The sequence below is a fragment of the Anabrus simplex genome, chromosome 4 (genome assembly GCF_040414725.1).
Source record: "Anabrus simplex isolate iqAnaSimp1 chromosome 4, ASM4041472v1, whole genome shotgun sequence".
In the NCBI taxonomy this organism is placed as follows: Eukaryota; Metazoa; Arthropoda; class Insecta; order Orthoptera; family Tettigoniidae; genus Anabrus; species Anabrus simplex.
The window spans coordinates 67,260,717-67,279,434 of record NC_090268.1 but is presented as its reverse complement, the minus strand read 5'-3'; the positions used below and the strand labels follow the sequence as shown (position 1 = coordinate 67,279,434).

Here is an 18,718-nt window from a genome sequence, read left to right as displayed (position 1 = left end):
CCGACGCTATTAGGTTTGCGAGGGCTAGGGAGTCTTTCATTTTCACGCCCTTCGTGGCCCTTGTCTTCCTTTGGCCGATATCCTCATTTTTCGAAGTGTCGGACCCCTTCCAATTTTCCGTCTGATTAGTGTTATATAGAGGATGGTTGCCTAGTTGTACTTCCTCTTAAAACAATAATCACCACCACCATCACCTGAGTCCTGGCATTGCTTCCACTTACTTGTGCCAGGCTCCTCACTTTCATCTATCCTATCCGACCTCCCTTGGTCAACACTTGTTTTCCGACACCGACGCTATTAGGTTTGCGAGGGCTAGGGAGTCTTTCATTTTCAAGCCCTTCGTGGCCCTTGTCTTCCTATGGCCGATATCTTCATTTGTCGAAGTGTCGGTCCCCTTCCATTTTTTTCTCTCTGATTAGTGTTATATAGAGGATGGTTGCCCAGTTGTACTTCCTCTTAAAACAATAATCACCACCACCACCTTAGACGTGAATTTAGCACCCCTTCAGACATCAAGCATCATTGTGCTTTATAAATGGTCCCTTGGTCAAGAATACTCTAATTAACTACCTTCTTTTTGAGTCTGATCCACTGTTTTTGTTTGTTTGGTTTTTTTTTTTTTTTTTGTAGGGTTCATGTCCATCCATTCATTCTTCATGACGTTTTTATTTTATTTTGGTCAGTGGATGAATTGGAATTTTTTGTTATTTCATTTCGTACCATTAGGGGCCGATGACCTCGATGTTAGGCCCCTTTAAACAACAAGCATCATCATCATCATCGAAAACCTAGGAATACAAAACTTCTTAAAATTATAAGTTTTTCCACCTTGAACCTCTGATTAGTGTTATATAGAGGATGGTTGCCTAATTGTACTTCCTCTTAAAACAATAATCACCACCACCACCTTACAACAGATTGCAATTAAGTACTCTTATAACATAACATAACATAACATAACATAACATAACATAACATAACATAACATAAGTACGGCGTGCGGTTAGAAGAGCGGAGCTGTGAGCTTACATTCGGGAGATTATGGGTTTGAACCCCATTGTCGGCAGCCCTGAAGATGGTTTTCCATTTTCACACCAGGCAAATGCTGGGACTGTACCTTAAATAAGGCCACGGCCGCTTCCTTCCCACTCTTAGCCTTTTCCTGTCCAATCATCGCCTTAAGAGTATATAGTGGTGTCGGTGCGACGTAAAGCCAATGGTGGGGAAAAAAACTACGCAACGTAACCGGTCTGTGTAGCATATTGCCATTATTGTGACCTTAAATAAAATTATGATAAAGCATTTGGGTAGCGTTCGATTTCCTGCGGAGACAGACGATTTGTACCCTCTTTGATCTGTACCGCAGTAGTCAGACAGATCTGTTTATAAACGTAAGCCATCAGTTCCTTTTTGTGCTAGGCCATTTTGTTGGTAGCATCATGAGTTCGCATGTGAAGGTTGGCAAACTCAGAAATATCTTCCACCGCAAACTCTTTGCATTTTGCCGGCGTTGATTGGTTGATTCGCTGGTCAAACGGGTGCACCACGCAACAGAAACGCATTAGTTGTGCCTTGTGTGAGATCGAGCGGTTCCAGTAGCACGTGGTAGAAGTTAAGGTTTGTGTGGAAGGTGTGTGATAGTCCGAAATTCTGTGTAGTGTTTAGAAAAAAAATTAATAAATGAAATATCTAGTGCATATTTCTAGAGCGTCGTATTAATTTTTGAAATGAAATTGTCGACCACGCTGTTCTGATTAGCGGGAAGATATAATCTCTGCGGGAGGTAGCAACTTTCTTCGTCGAGCTAATAAATGATTATTTTTTAAAAAAATTTCATTGTTTGTGACGTAAGCCATTCAGCTTTTACATACACGCACACACGTATATATACAATATTTACTATCGTATAATTGAACTGTAGATATGTTGTGAGCTTATATGTTTACAGCCTGTAAGAGTGCGAGTTAATCTGTCTAGATTTCTGGTTATCACGCCCAGAATATAACTAGTTTATTATACTTTATTGTTCAGCTTAGATTTTGTGAAAATATGACTGTTATAAGTGATCATAACCTAATTTTCGTGCGGTTTTAAAGGTCTAACTATGCTCGGTTTCAACATTGTGAGGTTATGATTCCTCACTTGCGACCTAGTTGTTATCCCTCGATCAGTGAATGATCTGCATTTAGGGCTGTCGCTCAGGTTGATGATTGTTACGGAATTGCTGTTATTTCTGTAAATTATAGAATTGTTCTATTGAGTTGTAATACACTTCTGTAATATAGTTTCGTGGCACCGTCCAGCTAGGCTACGTCAATAGGGTACCGGTACTCGAGGACAGAACTGCGTTGTTTTAAAATTTATTTCGAATTCAGCCAGAGTGGAATCTCAATTGATGGATTAAAAACTATGGCGATTATTGTTTTCTGCGGAAGTACAACTAGGCAACCATTCTCTATTATCACTAATCAGAGAGAACAAATGGAAGGGATCCGACATTTCAAAAAATAAGTGTATCGGCCAAATGAAGGCAAGGTCCACGAAGGGCGTAAAAATGTAAGACTCCATAGAGGCGAAAAAAAAAAGAAAAAAAAAAACAACCAGTGGAGGTTGGATAGGATAGATGAAAGCGAGGAGCATGGCAAAAGTGTGTGGAAGCAATGCCAGGACTCACTGTCGCCAACCTAAGCTCTCAAGTTGAGCTCCTGGGGCCCCTTTTAGTCACCTCTTACGGCAGGCTGGGAAAATCTGTGGATGTTATTCAACCACCCCCACCAACAGGAGGGGGAATTAATAGTTATACTTACTCATTATGCAAGATTCTTATTCTGGTGAATCAGATTATTGTTTCTGTTGTTTTTATTCGTTTCTAGCGTTCCTTAATTGCTAACAAGAAAAAAAAAATCGCCACCTTTACAAGACTGGAGAAAATGCGAGTTTGCTATTCATAGTATATTTTATCCAAATTTTGATGCTAGTAGAACGTAATTCACAATTTTATTTCTGACTGTGTAGCACTGGGCGAGTTGATCATGCATTCAGGGATGCACAGCAATGCATCCAGGAGATAGAGGGTTCAAACCCTGCTGTCGGCAACCCTGAAGATGGTTTACCGTGGTTTTCCATTTTTGCACCAGGCACATGCTGGGGCTGTACCTTAATTTAGGCCACAGCCGTATCCTCCCCACTCCTAGGCCTTTCTTATCCCGTCGTTGCCATAAGACCTATCTGTCGCTATGATGTAAAGCAAATTGTAAGATGATGTTCTGTGTAGCCTGGGAGCTTGCTTTGAACACAGGATACTTACCTTTACTTTCTTTCTTTTAAATAGCTACTGCAGTCATGAATCGTAGATTACAGTGCATTTTGGTATTGTGGTGTATTTCATGCCTGATCTCATGTGGTTAACTTGTGTTCTTTGACAATGGTGGTACTATTTATCTTGGTCTAGGATAACTTTCATTTTCCGACTGCTGTGGTCCTTCCCTTTTAAAAATTTGTTTCATTCACAAACAAGTCAAAAGTAGGCCTACATCCTTCTGCAGTACCCCCCTGTGGGTGGGGACGGTAAAATAACACGATATACCCTGCCTGTTGTAAGAGGCGACTAAAGGGGGTCCCAGGGGTTCTGAACTTTGGTCACCCCTATACCACTATGAACATGCAAAGTGAATTTGATTCAGGGCGTTGCCTGCTTGTAGCACGACAGCGAGTGCGAGCCGAAAATCGCACGATTCTCCCTGGAGTTCTATGCGTGGCTATTATTAATGTATCACTGGAGAAATAATTATGTAAATGAGGTGAGCTGCTGTTACTCCACCACTGTTCTTTGCATGGTTGAGTGACATTCGAATACAAATAATTTCCCCAGCAATACTGAACTGCCATCGGCGACACACAAATGAGAGGAAAAAATGTTGCCTCATCGGCGATGTCGTTGAAGATTCCTATACTCTCCTCAGAACTTAACCCTACAGTTCTCTCGTAGACATCCAAAACCAAAATTGTGCTAGATTTGAGAAAATAGTAATTCTAATAGGGTGGGTATATTTTTGGCTTTGCGTCACACCGACGCAGATAGGTCTTAATGTGATGGTGGAATAGAAGAGGGAAGGAAGCGACCGTGGCAGTTAATTACAGTCCAGCATTTGCCTGGTGTGAAAATGGGAAACCATGGAAAACCATCTTCAGGCTGCCGACAGTGGGGTTCGAAAGCACTTTGGAGCGTGGTTTGGCAACCATGGGCCCCTTAGCTGAGTCCTGGCATTGCTTCCACTTACTTGTGCCAGTCTCCTCACTTTCATCTATCCTATCCGACCAACGGTATTACGTATGGAGGACTAGGGAGTCTTTCATTTTCACGCACTTCGTGGCCCTTGTCTTCCTTTGGCCGATACCTTCATTTTTCAAAGTGTCGGACCGCTTCCATTTCTTCTCTCCGATTAGTGTTATATAGAGGATGGTTGCCTAGTTGTACTTCCTCTTAAAACAATAATCACCACCACCACCTGAGAGGGCCATATGTTGTTAGTGATGATTCTATTGTTCACAGCTATTATGTGTAGATCGGTCCTGCAATGGAAATATCACCTTTTATATTGTCTCTCTCTCTCTTTTTTTTTTTCTTTTACATCACCGGCACAGAAAGGTCTCAGGGTGACTGTGGGATAGGAAAGGACTAGGAGAAGGAACGAAGCGGCCGTGGGCTTAATTAAGGTACAGCCCCAGCATTTACCTGTTGTGAAAATGGGAAACTACAGAAAACAGGGCTGCTGACAGTGGAGTTCATACCCACCATGTCCCAAATGCAAGTTCACAGCTGCGCGCCCCTAACCGCTCTGCCAACTCGCTCGGTATATCACAATGTAATAATTACCATTATCTGTTATGGGTTGCTAAAGTGTGGATGAATGCCATCGAATCCGTGGTGATATTACCTAAATATAAGGTACCATCTGGCTTTCTTCAGCTTATACCATTTATTTCTGTGGTTGCTGGAGCTATCCAGGCATAATTTGGCTCGGGGAAACTGGCACTACAGTCTAGACTCTAGGCTATACATTTTCTTCATGATGGGTAGGAGAAGTTCATATTGGGTGGAGTGGTAGTGTAAGGGAAGGCCTAAAATTTTGTTATCAAATGTGCGTGTTATTGGCCATGCTGGCATCAAATGTGCGTGTTATTGGACATGCTGGCAATAAATACTACAAAACAAAAGTTATAGAAAATGCAATTTCCAATCATTTATGTGTTGTGCAGTTTTAGCTACTGGCTATGATAGAAATATTCATGGATTTAGACTTTTGTTGCTTAGCTCTTATCAGCGCTGAGCATCACTAACATGGTGGTGGTGATTATTGTTTTAAGAGGAAGTACAACTAGGCAACCATCCTGTCTATAACACTAATCAGAGGGAAAATATGGAAGGGGTCCGATACTTCGAAAAATGAAGATATCGGCCAAAGGAAGACAAGGGCCACGAAGGGCTTGAAAATGAAAGACTCCCTAGCCCTCGCAAACCTAATAGCGTCGGGGTCGAAAAAGAACAAGAGTTGACCAAGAGAGGTCGGATAGGATAGATGAAAGTGAGGAGCCTGGCACAAGTAAGTGGAAGCAATGCCAGGACTCAGCTGAGGGCCCCGTGGTCGCCAACCCACGCTCCAAAGTTCAGAGCCCCTGGGGCATCACTAACATGGACATGTTGTTCAATCGTGTTAACTGGCGATGGAGGTCTTTTTCGTCACGATTGTCTTAAGGTGAAAAACCACATGATTATCACCTTATATTGACAAGCCTTCTGTTGGTAGATTTACTGGCACGCGTAAGAACTCGTGCAGGACTAAATTCTGGTACCTCGGCGTCTCTGAAAACCGTAAAAGCAGTTAGTGGGTCGTAAAGCCAATAACATAATTATTTATATTGACAAGAAAAATTGTGAAGATTATTATCAAAATGAGTAAAATTGTGAATGATTGCTTGAAGAATAAGATGAAAGAGTCGTGAAAGGATGAAGGATGACTCCCTGATATCACAGTCAGAAGACAAAATGTGGAGGCCTACAATATCGAAAGCCCATACCCTTGACAAAAAGTAACGTTACATTGCCTACTGTTTGTTGAGATGTGCTTTGTTTCTTGTGTGCTGCAATTCTTCTCCAATAGACAGTATTACTGCTACATGCTGCTTGAACAAAGGGAGTTTCTGTTGACAGCAGTGAACCTAGAGTAGGTGCCATTTTAAAATTTTCAACGATATGGAGGGTTTTATTAGAACTCCATGCATATTTTGACTCTGATTTCAAATAACTGGATAAAAATGTTTTTTTGACTTATGAAGTACGATGGTACAGCGGCCACCTGTCAATGATTGGTAATTTAGTTAATTTAATATATAATTGTGGGGGTTGTGTATCACTGTTATGAACATGTTATTTAATCTATTTCTTCAGTTATGAAACTTCTCATCTCCTCAATAAGCTGTGTTATGGTGCGGATAGTATTCAAATGTAACGAAGGGAATAACTTTTCTGGTTTGGGAAATTTTCGATTGTAACTCTCTCTAGATTGAATGAGGATTTGGAAATATTCGTAGATTTCTTGGAAAAATAAATAATTGTGCTGTTCAGAACTCCCATATTTGTAATTGTCACACCTCAGAAACCTGCCATGAAAAAGAATTGATACTTTCGGAATGTGGATGCACAATATATATTTGAAAAACCATGGTAAGAGCATCAAAACAATTGATCTAATCTGAACTGACTGGAAATTGCAACAGGTTTCTCAGTTATCCAGACTCCAGTACTTTTCCATCACCAGACTATCTGCCACGAACCTGCTACGCAGGCGTAGCAGGGGGAGAGGTGATACTCCCACGTGGCGCGTCCCAGGTGGCGGATAGGGGTGTCCTCACCGGCTTGCCGGCGGACTTGAGGGAAATAAAATACCTCTCGCGGACCAAACACACGCCCCCTGTGGGTGGGGGAGGCAGACGAATAATACACCCACGGTATCCCCTGCCTGTCGTGAGAGCCGACTAAAAGGGGCGACCAAGGGTTGATTGTATTAGAACCATGAAACTACTTGTGATTAGTACCACCACGCGGAGAACACCAAGGGTTGCTTTTACTTGTGCGTAGTATCACTACATTGGGTACAAAATTGGTTTGTGATTAGTAGCACACAGGAGCACCGTGCGGTCGGCTTTTGCAGTACCTGTGATTAGTACCACCATATGAGCAGGACCAGCTACCATGGTTCTGCCTTGCCTATGATTAGTACCCACTATATGAGGAACACCACGGGATAGGGAGAGGTCCCTGTGGTTAGTACTCTTATATGATGAACACTATAGGTTTGCGTTGCCTGTAAATGGCGCCGCAAAGTGAGAAAAACATAGGTCTGTATTATATGTCGAATTGCATAAGCTCTGAGTAGTACAATAATGTGTGGAATGCTGCAAGTTTCTGCTACTTTTGATTAGTACCGCAACAGAACAAATACCATGGTTCTATTTTGCTAGCGATCAGTACCGTTATGAGGGGCCGATAACTTCGATTTAGGACCCCCTTTTGACTGCACGCATAATCGATTCAGTGTTATGCTATAGCAGTAGTCCCTTGGTCAGTAATACTAATTGTCACGTCTGTTTATGTAATAATAATTTCGTGTGGCTATTACTAGCAGAGTGCAGCACTTGTAAGGCAGACCCTCCGATGAGGGTGGGCGGCATCTGCCATGTGTAGGTAACTGTGTGTTATTGTGGTGGAGGATAGTGTTATGTGTGGTGTGTGAGTTGCAGGGATGTTGGGGACAGCACAAACACCCAGCCCCCGGGCCACTGGAATTAACCAATTAAGGTTAAAATCCCCGACCCGGCCGGGATTCGAACCCGGGATCCTCTGAACCGAAGGCCAGTACGCTGACCATTCAGCCAACGAGTCGGACACGTCTGTTTATGTGAATGTGAGACATTGCGGGTCGCAACCACTGATTGTTTATTGAACATCTCCCTTGGTAAGTTATTCCAATCCCTAACTCTCCTTCCTATAAATGAATATTTGCCCCAGTTTGTCCTCTTGAATTCCAACTTTATCTTCATATTGTGATCTTTCCTACTTTTATAAACTCCATTCAAACTTATTCGTCTACTAATGTCATTCCAAGCCATCTCTCCGCTGACAGCTCGGAACATACCACTTAGTCGAGCAGCTCTTCTTCTTTCTCTCAATTCTTCCCAACCCAAACATTGCAACATTTTTGTAACGCTACTCTTTTGTCGGAAATCACCCAGAACAAATCGAGCTGCTTTTCTTTGGATTTTTTCCAGTTCTTGAATCAGGTAATCCTGGTGAGGGTCCCATACACTGGAACCATACTCTAGTTGGGGTCTTACCAGAGACTTATATGCACTGTCTTTTACATCCTTACTACAACCCCTAAACACCCTCATAACCATGTGCAGAGATCTGTATCCTTTATTTACAATCCCATTTATGTGATTACCCCAATGAAGATCTTTCCTTATATTAACACCTAGATACTTACAATGATCCCCAAAAGGAACTTTCACCCCATGAACGCAGTAATTAAAACTGAGAGGACTTTTCCTATTTGTGAAACTCACAACCTGACTTTCAACCCCATTTATCAACATACCATTGCCTGCTGTCCATCTCAACATTTTCGAGGTCACGTTGCAGTTGCTCACAATCTTGTAACTTATTTATCACTCTATAGAGAATAACATCATCCGCAAAAAGCCTTACCTCCGATTCCACTCCTTTACTCATATCATTTATATATATAAGAAAACATGAAGGTCCGATAATACTGCCTTGAGGAATTCCCCTCTTAATTATTACAGGGTCAGATAAAGGTTCACCTACTCTAATTCTCTGAGATCTATTTTCTAGAAATATAGCAACCCATTCAGTCACTCTTTTGTCTAGTCCAATTGCACTCATTTTTGCCAGTAGTCTCCCATGATCCACCCTATCAAATGCTTTAGACAGGTCATTCGCGATACAGTCCATTTAACCTCCAGAATCCAAGATATCTGCTATATCTTGCTGGAATCCTACAAGTTGAGCTTCAGTGGAATAACCTTTCCTAAAACCGAATTGCCTTCTATCGAACCAGTTAATTTCACAAACATGTTTAATATAATCAGAAATAATGCCTGTCTTTCAGGCTGTCACATTATTACTTATTTGAAGGAGTATTTGAATATTATATATATAATTTAATAGCACACAATTTGTGTATATAAAGCGATTACATGTCATCATACTCGTTTAAATGAGTATTTGAATATTCCACACCCAAATTCTAATTGATGGATGATTGGTTTTCTGACCAAAATTGTAATTCCTGAGTAGTGTGCAGACTTTTTAAGGATGCAGTTATCAGCCAGATGATAACTTAAGAACTACTGAATAATGTCTTCTTGTCCGTATCTTATAATGTATCTCTGGCAAGGCTAGCAATAAATGAATTACAAACCATATTACTGTTGTCACTGGCTAACATGGAAACATTCATCTTGCAATGTTTGTCTTTGAAGGAGTGATCATGCCTGTTGTAATGATGAAAATAACTGAGCAAGATACTTTTCTATACCATGTTCTTCTTTGGGAAATATTTTATGAGGGAATCACAAAATTGGCAGAATCTGTTAGACACTGCAGTGTATGTGAATGAATTTCATTCAGCCTGTAGCCATGCTAGAAATAATTTGCTAAGTCACCTTCCATGAATATCTTTATCTTAATTTAGAAGACACATGTGGTGAATGATTCAGTCAGTTAGTACCTACATCCCATTTGTTGAAAAGACTCCTCGGTTTCACTGAAACATCTGTTACTATGACAGAATTAGAATAGGCCTACTTACTTTGGAAGGAAATTCTTGTCCATATCTTATAATGTATTTCTGGTGAGGCTAGCAATAAATGAATTACAAACCATATTACTGTTGTCACTGGCTAACATGGAAACATTGATCTTGCAATGTTTGTCTTTGAAGGAATGATGAAAATATAACTGAGCAAGATACTTTATATACTATGTCTTCTTCTTTGGGAAATATTTTATTATTTTATGAGGTGGTGGTGGTGATTATTGTTTTAAGAGGAAGTGCAACTAGGTAACCATCCTCTATATAACACTAATCAGGGTGAAAAAATGGAAGGGGTCCGACACTTCGAAAAATGAAGGTATCGGCCAAAGAAAGGCAAGGGCCACGAAGGGCGTGAAAATGAAAGACTCCCTAGCCCTCGCAAACCTAATAGCGTCGGGGTCGGAAAAGAACAAGAATTGACCAAGGGAGGTCGGATAGGATAGATGAAAGTGAGGAGCCTGGCACAAGTAAGTGGAAGCAATGCCAGGACTCAGCTAAGGGCCCCGTGGTCGCCAACCCACGCTCCAAAGTTCAGAGCCCCTGGGGCTTATTTTATGAGGGAATCTCACAAAAATGGCAGAATCTGTTAGCCACTGCAGTGTAAGTGAATTAATTTCATTCAGTCTGTAGCTATGCTAGAAATAATATGCTTAAGTCACCTTCCATGAATATCTTTCTCTTTATTTAGAAGACACACGTGGTGAATGAGTCAGTCAGTTGGTACCTACAGCCCATTTGTTGAAAAGACTCCTTGGTTTCACTGAAACATTTGTTACTATGACAGAATTAGAATACTTGCTTTGGAAGGAAATTCAACTGTGTTGTGAATCCCACTAGCTTATAGAGTGCTATAGTTCTTTTCTACTCTTCTTGCAGCTGTGCTACATGCTGTCAGGGGAACATGACCAATTCAACACAGACTGGAGAGGAAACTAGATACTTTTTTACAATCTGTTTTACATCGTTAACAGATAGCTGTTATGGCGACAATGGGATAGGAAAGAGCTAGGAGTGGAAAGAAAGCAGCTGTGGCCTTAAGTAAGATACAGAATTTGCCTGGTGTGAAAATGTGAAACGACGGAAAACCATCTTCAGGGCTGCCAACGGTGTTGCCGAATTTGCTTGTACGATAAGGTTAAATTGAAAACTTGAGGATATTACAGGCATTCCATTGTAACTGGCATTGCAGTTGAGCAGGTAAAAAAAGGCAAATTTGGAGAATGAAATAACAATTGATCAAAGTCTCATCATCATACCGAGCTCGATAGCTGCAGCCGCGTAAGTGCAGCCAGTATCCAGTATTCGGGAGATAGTAGGTTCGAACCCCACTATCGGCAGTCCTGAAAATGGTTTTCCGTTTTCACACCAGGCAAATGCTGGAGCTGTACCTTAAGGCCACGGCCGCTTCCTTCCCACTCATAGCCCTTCCTTGTCCCATCGTCGCCATAAGACCTGTCTGTGTCGGTGCGACGTAAAGCAAAAAAAAAAAAAAAAAAATCTCATCAATTGCAAAATATAGCTCTTACTTTTCTGTGCACTATAGGCCATTATTTTCTGAAATAAAACTTTTCCCAGTATTTTAAATATTAAGAAATCCTACTGTAACGGGTGTTACACGAATGCAACCCACTTGTTGAGGTAGATGGTAAAAATCAATAAATTATTTGAGATAACAGCTGGTAGAAACTAGCAAATTATTGCAGACCAAAGAAATTGTAGGAAAACTAAACATAATTTAAAAAAGGGACAATTACTATTTTTCTTGTCATTTTACTGTTTTGAATGTAATGGGTGTTACACAGTTAACAGAAAACATAACTGAGCAAAATTGTATAACTGAGTTAAATAAAGGATGTAATGGATATAAGGACAAATTAAAGTAAGATTGTTTGTTTAAATGAGTAAATTAAGCATTAGAGCTCATGAACAAATGTAATGTCTTCTTAGGAATTATTCTGAAATTCCTTGTATTTTAATAGTCATTTGTTATTAAATGCACGTTAGAATCAATATAATTATAGAGAAATTTTAAGGGCAAAGTCTAACACTCAATATTGTTTCAAATTCTACTTTTTCGTTTTTTAAACTCAAAAACTGCATCTAAACTTTAATAATAATGATTTAAAAAATATGTTATCACTAGATATGGCAATTTATAATATGTACTGTTCATATAGTTAAACATACCACTATTTTTTGATAATTAAAAAAAGCATGCCAAGGTTGCACTTTTTGTGGAATTCGTGGATAATTAAATATTAAGGTTATTTTTATTCTAAGCTTTCTTAAGAATGGATATTATCCATATAATATTTATGAAACCATGATAATTGCTAAATGTAATTTTTTTGTGGATTTGGTATTGGTTTTTCACATAATATCAAAGTATAGTCCGTAATCACATAATCAAATTTTGGTATTATTGTCTTAGTAACATTGGCTGCTCGTATTTAGTTGCTTGCTTGGTGATTCAAATGACACAACCAGCCGATGCAAGATTGTCTTTGTCTTCACTAATGATACACTGAAGGAGGGACGATGTTCATTCTGCAGCCATAAGGGAAGATAAGGATGACCAGGAGAGTAGGGGGGTGGTTGGGGTTGAGGTTCTTGTCTTGGAGGACTCTATTAATAGGGAAAGTGTGTGGAGAAAAAGGAATCAGGGTGATGTTTTATCCAAGAATTAGGTTAAGGCTGAAGTAGCAGAAAGTGATGGGGGAGGGGGAGGGTAAGATGAAGGTGGTAGTTTATATGGGTACAAACAATGTAAGGCAAGCAGGAATAGGTACTAATCTAGTTTGGGATATTATGTGGAATCTGGTTAATGCAGCGCAGAAGTTTACGAGAGCGGAGATTATCAATTGGATACTGTGTAGGATAGATACTGATTGGAAGTTGATTGGGGATTTAAATCAAACTACTGCAGTAAACAACTGTAGCAGCAGCAGCTTGTGTCGCTTTTTCTGTATAGCACCCATTTCCCTTTGTACTGGTAAAAATTATGACTGTTGATTCACTGCCCCATAGGTTACAGTCTATGTAGATTCAGGAGTGCCAGGCACTTGTGTGTCCCCCCTCCCCCCTGTGGGTGGGGGCGGTAGAATAACACCCACGGTATCCCCTGCCTGTCGTAAGAGGCGACTAAAAGGGGCCCCAGGGGCTCTGAACTTTAGAGCGTGGGTTGGCGACCACGGGGCCCTCAGCTGAGTCCTGACATTGCTTCCACTTACTTGTGCCAGGCTCCTCACTTTCATCTATCCTATCCGACCTCCCTTGGTCAACTCTTGTTCTTTTCCGATCCCGACGCTATTAGGTTTGCGAGGGCTAGGGAGTCTTTCATTTTCTCGCCCTTCGTGGCCCTTGCCTTTCTTTGGCCGATAACTTCATTTTTCGAAGTGTTGGACCCCTTCCGTTTTTCCCTCTGATTAGTGTTAAATAGAGGATGGTTGCCTAGTTGTACTTCCTCTTAAAACAATAATCACCACCACCACCACCTGTGTCCCCCCTGTGGGTGGGGGCGGTAGAATAACACCCACGGTATCCCCTGCCTGTCGTAAGAGGCGACTAAAAGGGGCCCCAGGGGCTCTGAACTTTGGATCGTGGGTTTGCGACCACGGGGCCCTTCGCTGAATCCTGGCATTGCTTCCACTTACTTGTGCCAGGCTCCTCACTTTCATCTATCCTATCCGACCTCTCTTGGTCAACTCTTGTTCTTTTCCGACCCCGACGCTGTTAGGTTTGCGAGGGCTAGGGAGTTTCTCATTTTCACGCCTTCGTGGCCCTTCTCTTCGGTCGATATCTTCATTTTTCGAAGTGTCGGATCCCTTCCATTTTTTCCCTCTGATTAGTGTTATGTAGAGGATGGTTGCCTAGTTGTACTTCCTCTTAAAACGATAATCACCACCACCACCGTCCAATTCCTATGTATACATTTAATTGGGATGCATAAGAAGCAAGAAAAATCTGCAGGAACTCCTCCAAAAAGGAAGCAACGTTAACTCTATAAAGTTAGTTGAAATGGCAGGGAATTTCATTATCATCTTAACTTAACCTTGTCTTGTCTCGACTTTTGTATTGTTTGCAGACTAAGTCTCTGTGTATTCTTATTGACTTACGGCATATGTGCATGTAATATATTTGCGTCAGTCTGACAAGTGATAGCAAATTTCAAGAGGGGAGCTGAATTATTTACACCAGGCAAACACCAAAGAATTTTGTTATAGTAATGCTTTTGTCAAAATAAAGGCGGAAACATATAACATTAAATTGAGTGAGGGTGAGAGGGAGTCAACTTAATTATGAATATCTTGATTGATCATTTACTTGACTAACGGAACCTCCAATATTGTTACTTATATAGAGCTTAGTTTGTTGATGGTTTTTAATGCGTAGCCTTACATGCCGAGTACTGTACATTGGGTAGATTGAGATAAATGGTCTGCGACAGTGAAATTGGCCAGAAAGGGCTTTTTTTCTGTCTTGCTCATTGTATACAACACAGCGTGAACAATAAAGTGGAGAGTGTATCGAGAAACTATGTTACTGTACGTATCCCCACCAGTAAGCCTGATACGATGTACTTCAAACACCTAAAAAATATATGTAACCAGCTGACAGGTAGCAGAGTGGGAAGATCAGTACCACCTCTATGCTGTTCCAAAGTTATCACTTGTGCCTGTGCAGGAGTGTGCGTTTAAAACAAGCTGCTGTGCTAGCTTATTGGAGCATAACGTCCGTTAATTAGAAACTTCCTTGGTTTCGCTGAGAGGGTTACATTTGTGTTAGGGTCCCTTATGGAACAGTACTCTGGAATGTTTTACTGTGGGAACAGGGTACGTTATCAAGTTAAGATGTTTTGGAATGTCTTTTTGTACCTTCATTTTTCAAAGTGTCGGATCCCTTCCAATTTTTCCCTCTGATTAGTTTTAATAGAGGATGGTTGCCTAGTTGTACTTCCTTTTAAAACAATTACCACCACCACCACTGTTTCCTGTGTACCTTTATTTGTTTGATGATAACCTCTGAATCCAGTCTTGTGATAAATTGACTTCAGACCATGATATGAATATTGAAGACTTAATTTGGCCTTGATTTTTAGGATTATCATGGCGGAAGTGGAAAATAACTGTGAAGCTGGTTCAGAGGCAGTCGACAAGAAGGAAGTTGATAAAGCGGTGACAGAGAATGGTGAAGATAAAAAGAATGTGGCATCAGATGAACCTCCTTCAGATTTAGAGAAGAAAATAATTCGCCAAATTGAGGTAAGTTGTGTTATCTGTTGTGAATCGTCATTGACCAAAACAACTGTTGTGTTCATTTGCCTGGTGGTGTTCGTAAAACTTTGTAAAACTGAAGTGTTTCATCTATGTATATAAAAAAAGTTTAGTCTGTACGTTGCTCAGAATTAGAAAAGAATGGTATTTTGGTATCGGTTGTGTCCACAGGAATGAGGAAATGCACTTTTAATTTTCCGTCACTTCTGTAAACATCTGTATGTGTGTATGTATGTACGTACGTACGATGTATTTAGTCAGGTTGAGTGGCTCAGACGGTTGAGGCGCTGGCTTTCTGAGCCCAGCTTGGCAGGTTTGATTCTGGCTCAGTCCGGTGGTATTTGAAGGTGCTCAAATACGTCAGCCTCATGTCGGTGGCTTTACTGGCATGTAAAAGAACTTCTGCGGGACAAAATTCTGGCACCTCGGCATCTCCGAAAACCGTAAAAGTAGTTAGTGGGATGTAAAGCAAATAACATTATTATTGCTTACCTGCCAACCCTCCAGATTTACCCGGTTTTTTAACTCGTCTTTTGTTTTTCCGATTTATTTTTACTTTGTCCTATGTTTGACCAGTATAACCTCCAGTGCTGGTCCCGCAGTGTAGGGATAGTGTTCCTGCCTCTTACCCGGAGGTCCTGGCTTCGATCCCCGGCCAGGTCAGAGATTTTTACCTGCATCTGAGGGCTGGTTCGAGGTCCACTCAGCCTACGTGACATCAGTTGAAGAGGTATCTGATGGTGAGATGGTGGCCCCGATCTAGAAAGCCAAGAATAACGGCAGAGAGGATCCATCGTGCTGACCACACCACGAACCTACTACGATGGCGTAGCAGGGGGAGAGGTGATACTCCCACGTGGCGCGTCCCAGGTGGCGGATAGGGGGGTCGTAACCGGCTTGCCGGCGGACTTGAGGGAAATGAAATACCTCTCGCGGACCAAACACGCTACCCCCTGCGGGTGGGGGACGCACATGTAGAATACACCCGCGGTATCCCCTGCCTGTCGTAAGAGGCGACAAAAAGGGGCGACCTTGGCGCGGACATGGATTGTGGTTTGGTATAATGTGTTGGACCTCCTGTGGATGGGAGAGGTTGAATACATCCATAGGTAATCCCTGCCTGTCGTAGAAGGCGACTTAAAGGGTTATGTGGCCGTGGTCCCCTCTTTATTTTTTATTATTTTTCTGAGGGTCAGATGTAGACCACTCAAAATTTTGATGTGCGTGCTGCTCGGCGATGGAGCTCCTATGTGTGCGACTACGCTCAAAAGCCCGTGCCAGCAACCACCCAGGACGCGGCGGGTGGGAGTGTCATGTACCCGGGCAGTGGTATCCGCCTGACAACGCAGGTCCCCGCACAGCCGAATGCCAGAAGGACATATTATTATTAATTATTTTTATTTATTTTTTCTATATTTAGTGCTCTGTATACGCTATGGGGTACATGCTATTGCGGGTGACTGGAGGAAGGGAGTCCTAGTGCTCATTGCCTCAGTCATCCCGTATTAGGCATCGTTCAACATCGGACCCCGGGCAATACCTGCTATGACCAGGTGGGTATTGCCTTGGCTGCTTGGTTCGGCTACAGAGACCCCTGATCGGAGTGGGTGGCATTCGGGGAGGATACTTTCGGGATGGCGTCGAAACAACTTCCGCCAGCAACCTCGGGTAGTTCGCTACCCAAGTCTTTAACTTTGGATTCTCTAAGGGGGGCAACCCCTTGGGAACAGGCGCAGCGATTGAATTTGGGATCCAGCTTCCCTAGGTTCCTGGTTGCTACCAGAACCGATGGGCAGGACTTCAAGCTGGTTAAATCCATTCTATTCAGTAGATACATCGAAGGTGTATATGGCGAACTTGCGGACCTGAAGAAAATGCGCAATGGTGGTTTGCTACTGAAGACGAGCACTGCGCTCCAGGCCGATCAATTGCTTAAGTGTGACCATTTTGGCGACATCCCCGTCAAAGTGGAAGAGCACAAAACATTGAATCTGGTTCGTGGAGTTATTTTCCACCGTGATCTCGTCCTGAACACTGACGATGAATTGATGGAAGACATGAAGCACCGTGGCGTGACCCACGTCCGGCGTATCACACGCAAAGTCAACGGTGAAGACGTTGCCACGGGTGCGTTCATAGTCTCCTTCAAATTGTCAGTGTTGCCCGAGAAAGTCAAGGTAACAACCTATCGTTGCGATGTGAGGCCGTACATCCCGCCTCCTATGCGATGCTATCAATGCCAGAGATTCGGACACATGGTATCTCGTTGTTCGAATCCGTCAGTGTGTGGTACATGTGGGAAAGTAGCTCACGGCGCGGAGGAGTGTACACCTCCGTTCAAGTGCACTAACTGCTCTGGTCTTCATTCTCCTCGGGATCGGAATTGTCCGACCTATCTGAGCGAGAAGAAGATCCAGGAGATCAAGACCCTGGATGGTCTTTCCTACCAGGAAGCGCGCCGTAAGTTTAATTCTCTGAATGCACCGGCCAAGACACTTGACTTCAGCTTGATAGCACAGTCCCTGCCAGGTTCCTCATTTTCAACTGGAACACCTGCCCAGAAGATCGCTGCGCCCAAGCCAAAGAGAACCAGCTCGAAGGTGGGTCCGTCCCGGCCTTCGACCACCAACATACCTGTGCCGGCTAGGAGACCTACGCCGGCACAACAGGGGAAGAAGACAACGTCTCCTTCCCTCACGCGGTCGGCGACAGCCGAGCCCAAGCCGGCGGAGGCGGCATCGTCGACCAGGGCTGGGAAACCACCTCCCAGCCCGTCTCAACAAGAATCGACTGTGGGGAAGAAGAGCGACCTTAGCAGGCGTTCTTCCACTTCTCCTACGAATGGGGCTTCACGCCCTCCACCCGGAGGGCCTGATTCCACGCCAGCGGGTCTTCCTCCTAGAAGACCTGCGCGCTCCACTCGTAAGAGGAAACCCCACCCCAAAACAACGTCGAAGAAATTGAAGGCATGCTTCACCTCGTCTAGTGACGGGGAGATGCACGTGGAGCATGAATCTCCATCCTCGGATGGGGAGGTGAGTGTAGGTTAGGTTAGGTGGCATTACGCTGCTCCTAACCTAAACCACAATAGTCCACACTTACATTATGGCACTGTTACAATGGAATTGTAACGGTTATGATAGGCATCTTGCCGAGTTGCGCCAGCTCATTAGCGAGTATTCGGCGAGTATAGTCTGTATCCAGGAAACAAATTTCCGACCTGGTCATCATACGGTACTGAGAAATTTTCGACTATACTCGACAGAACGACATTATGCTCACCGGGCTTCCGGTGGCGTTGGCATTTTTGTCCGTTCTGATACCTACAGCGAGGAGGTTCCACTACGAACCCCGCTGGAGGCAGTAGCTGTTCGCGTACCGCTGCCTGTCATAACTACAGTGTGTAATGTTTAGTTTCCACCAGGTGAGGCTCTTAACATCAATGATGTCACTGATCTTCTAGATCAGCTTCCACCTCCTTTCCTCTTGTTGGGCGATTTCAACGCCCATCACCCCATCTGGGGCTCTGAGTCACCTTGCCCCCGG

The 18,718-nt window shown here is 42.8% G+C and overlaps 1 protein-coding gene across 2 annotated transcripts in view; it reads left to right on the top strand.

Moving 5' to 3' along the window:
* The first annotated feature begins 1,504 nt into the window (after window positions 1-1,504).
* La (La autoantigen-like) overlaps window positions 1,505-18,718 on the top strand; it is a 133,197-nt gene continuing 115,983 nt past the window's right edge. The window contains exons 1-2 of one of the 2 annotated variants that reach the window (XM_067145089.2): window positions 1,505-1,630; window positions 14,998-15,160. In XM_067145089.2, the coding sequence (XP_067001190.1) occupies window positions 15,005-15,160 (156 nt within the window). In that variant the 5' untranslated portion in view covers window positions 1,505-1,630; window positions 14,998-15,004. The remainder of the gene's footprint in view (window positions 1,631-14,997; window positions 15,161-18,718) is intronic. The other variant, XM_067145090.2, reaches the window with a different exon arrangement.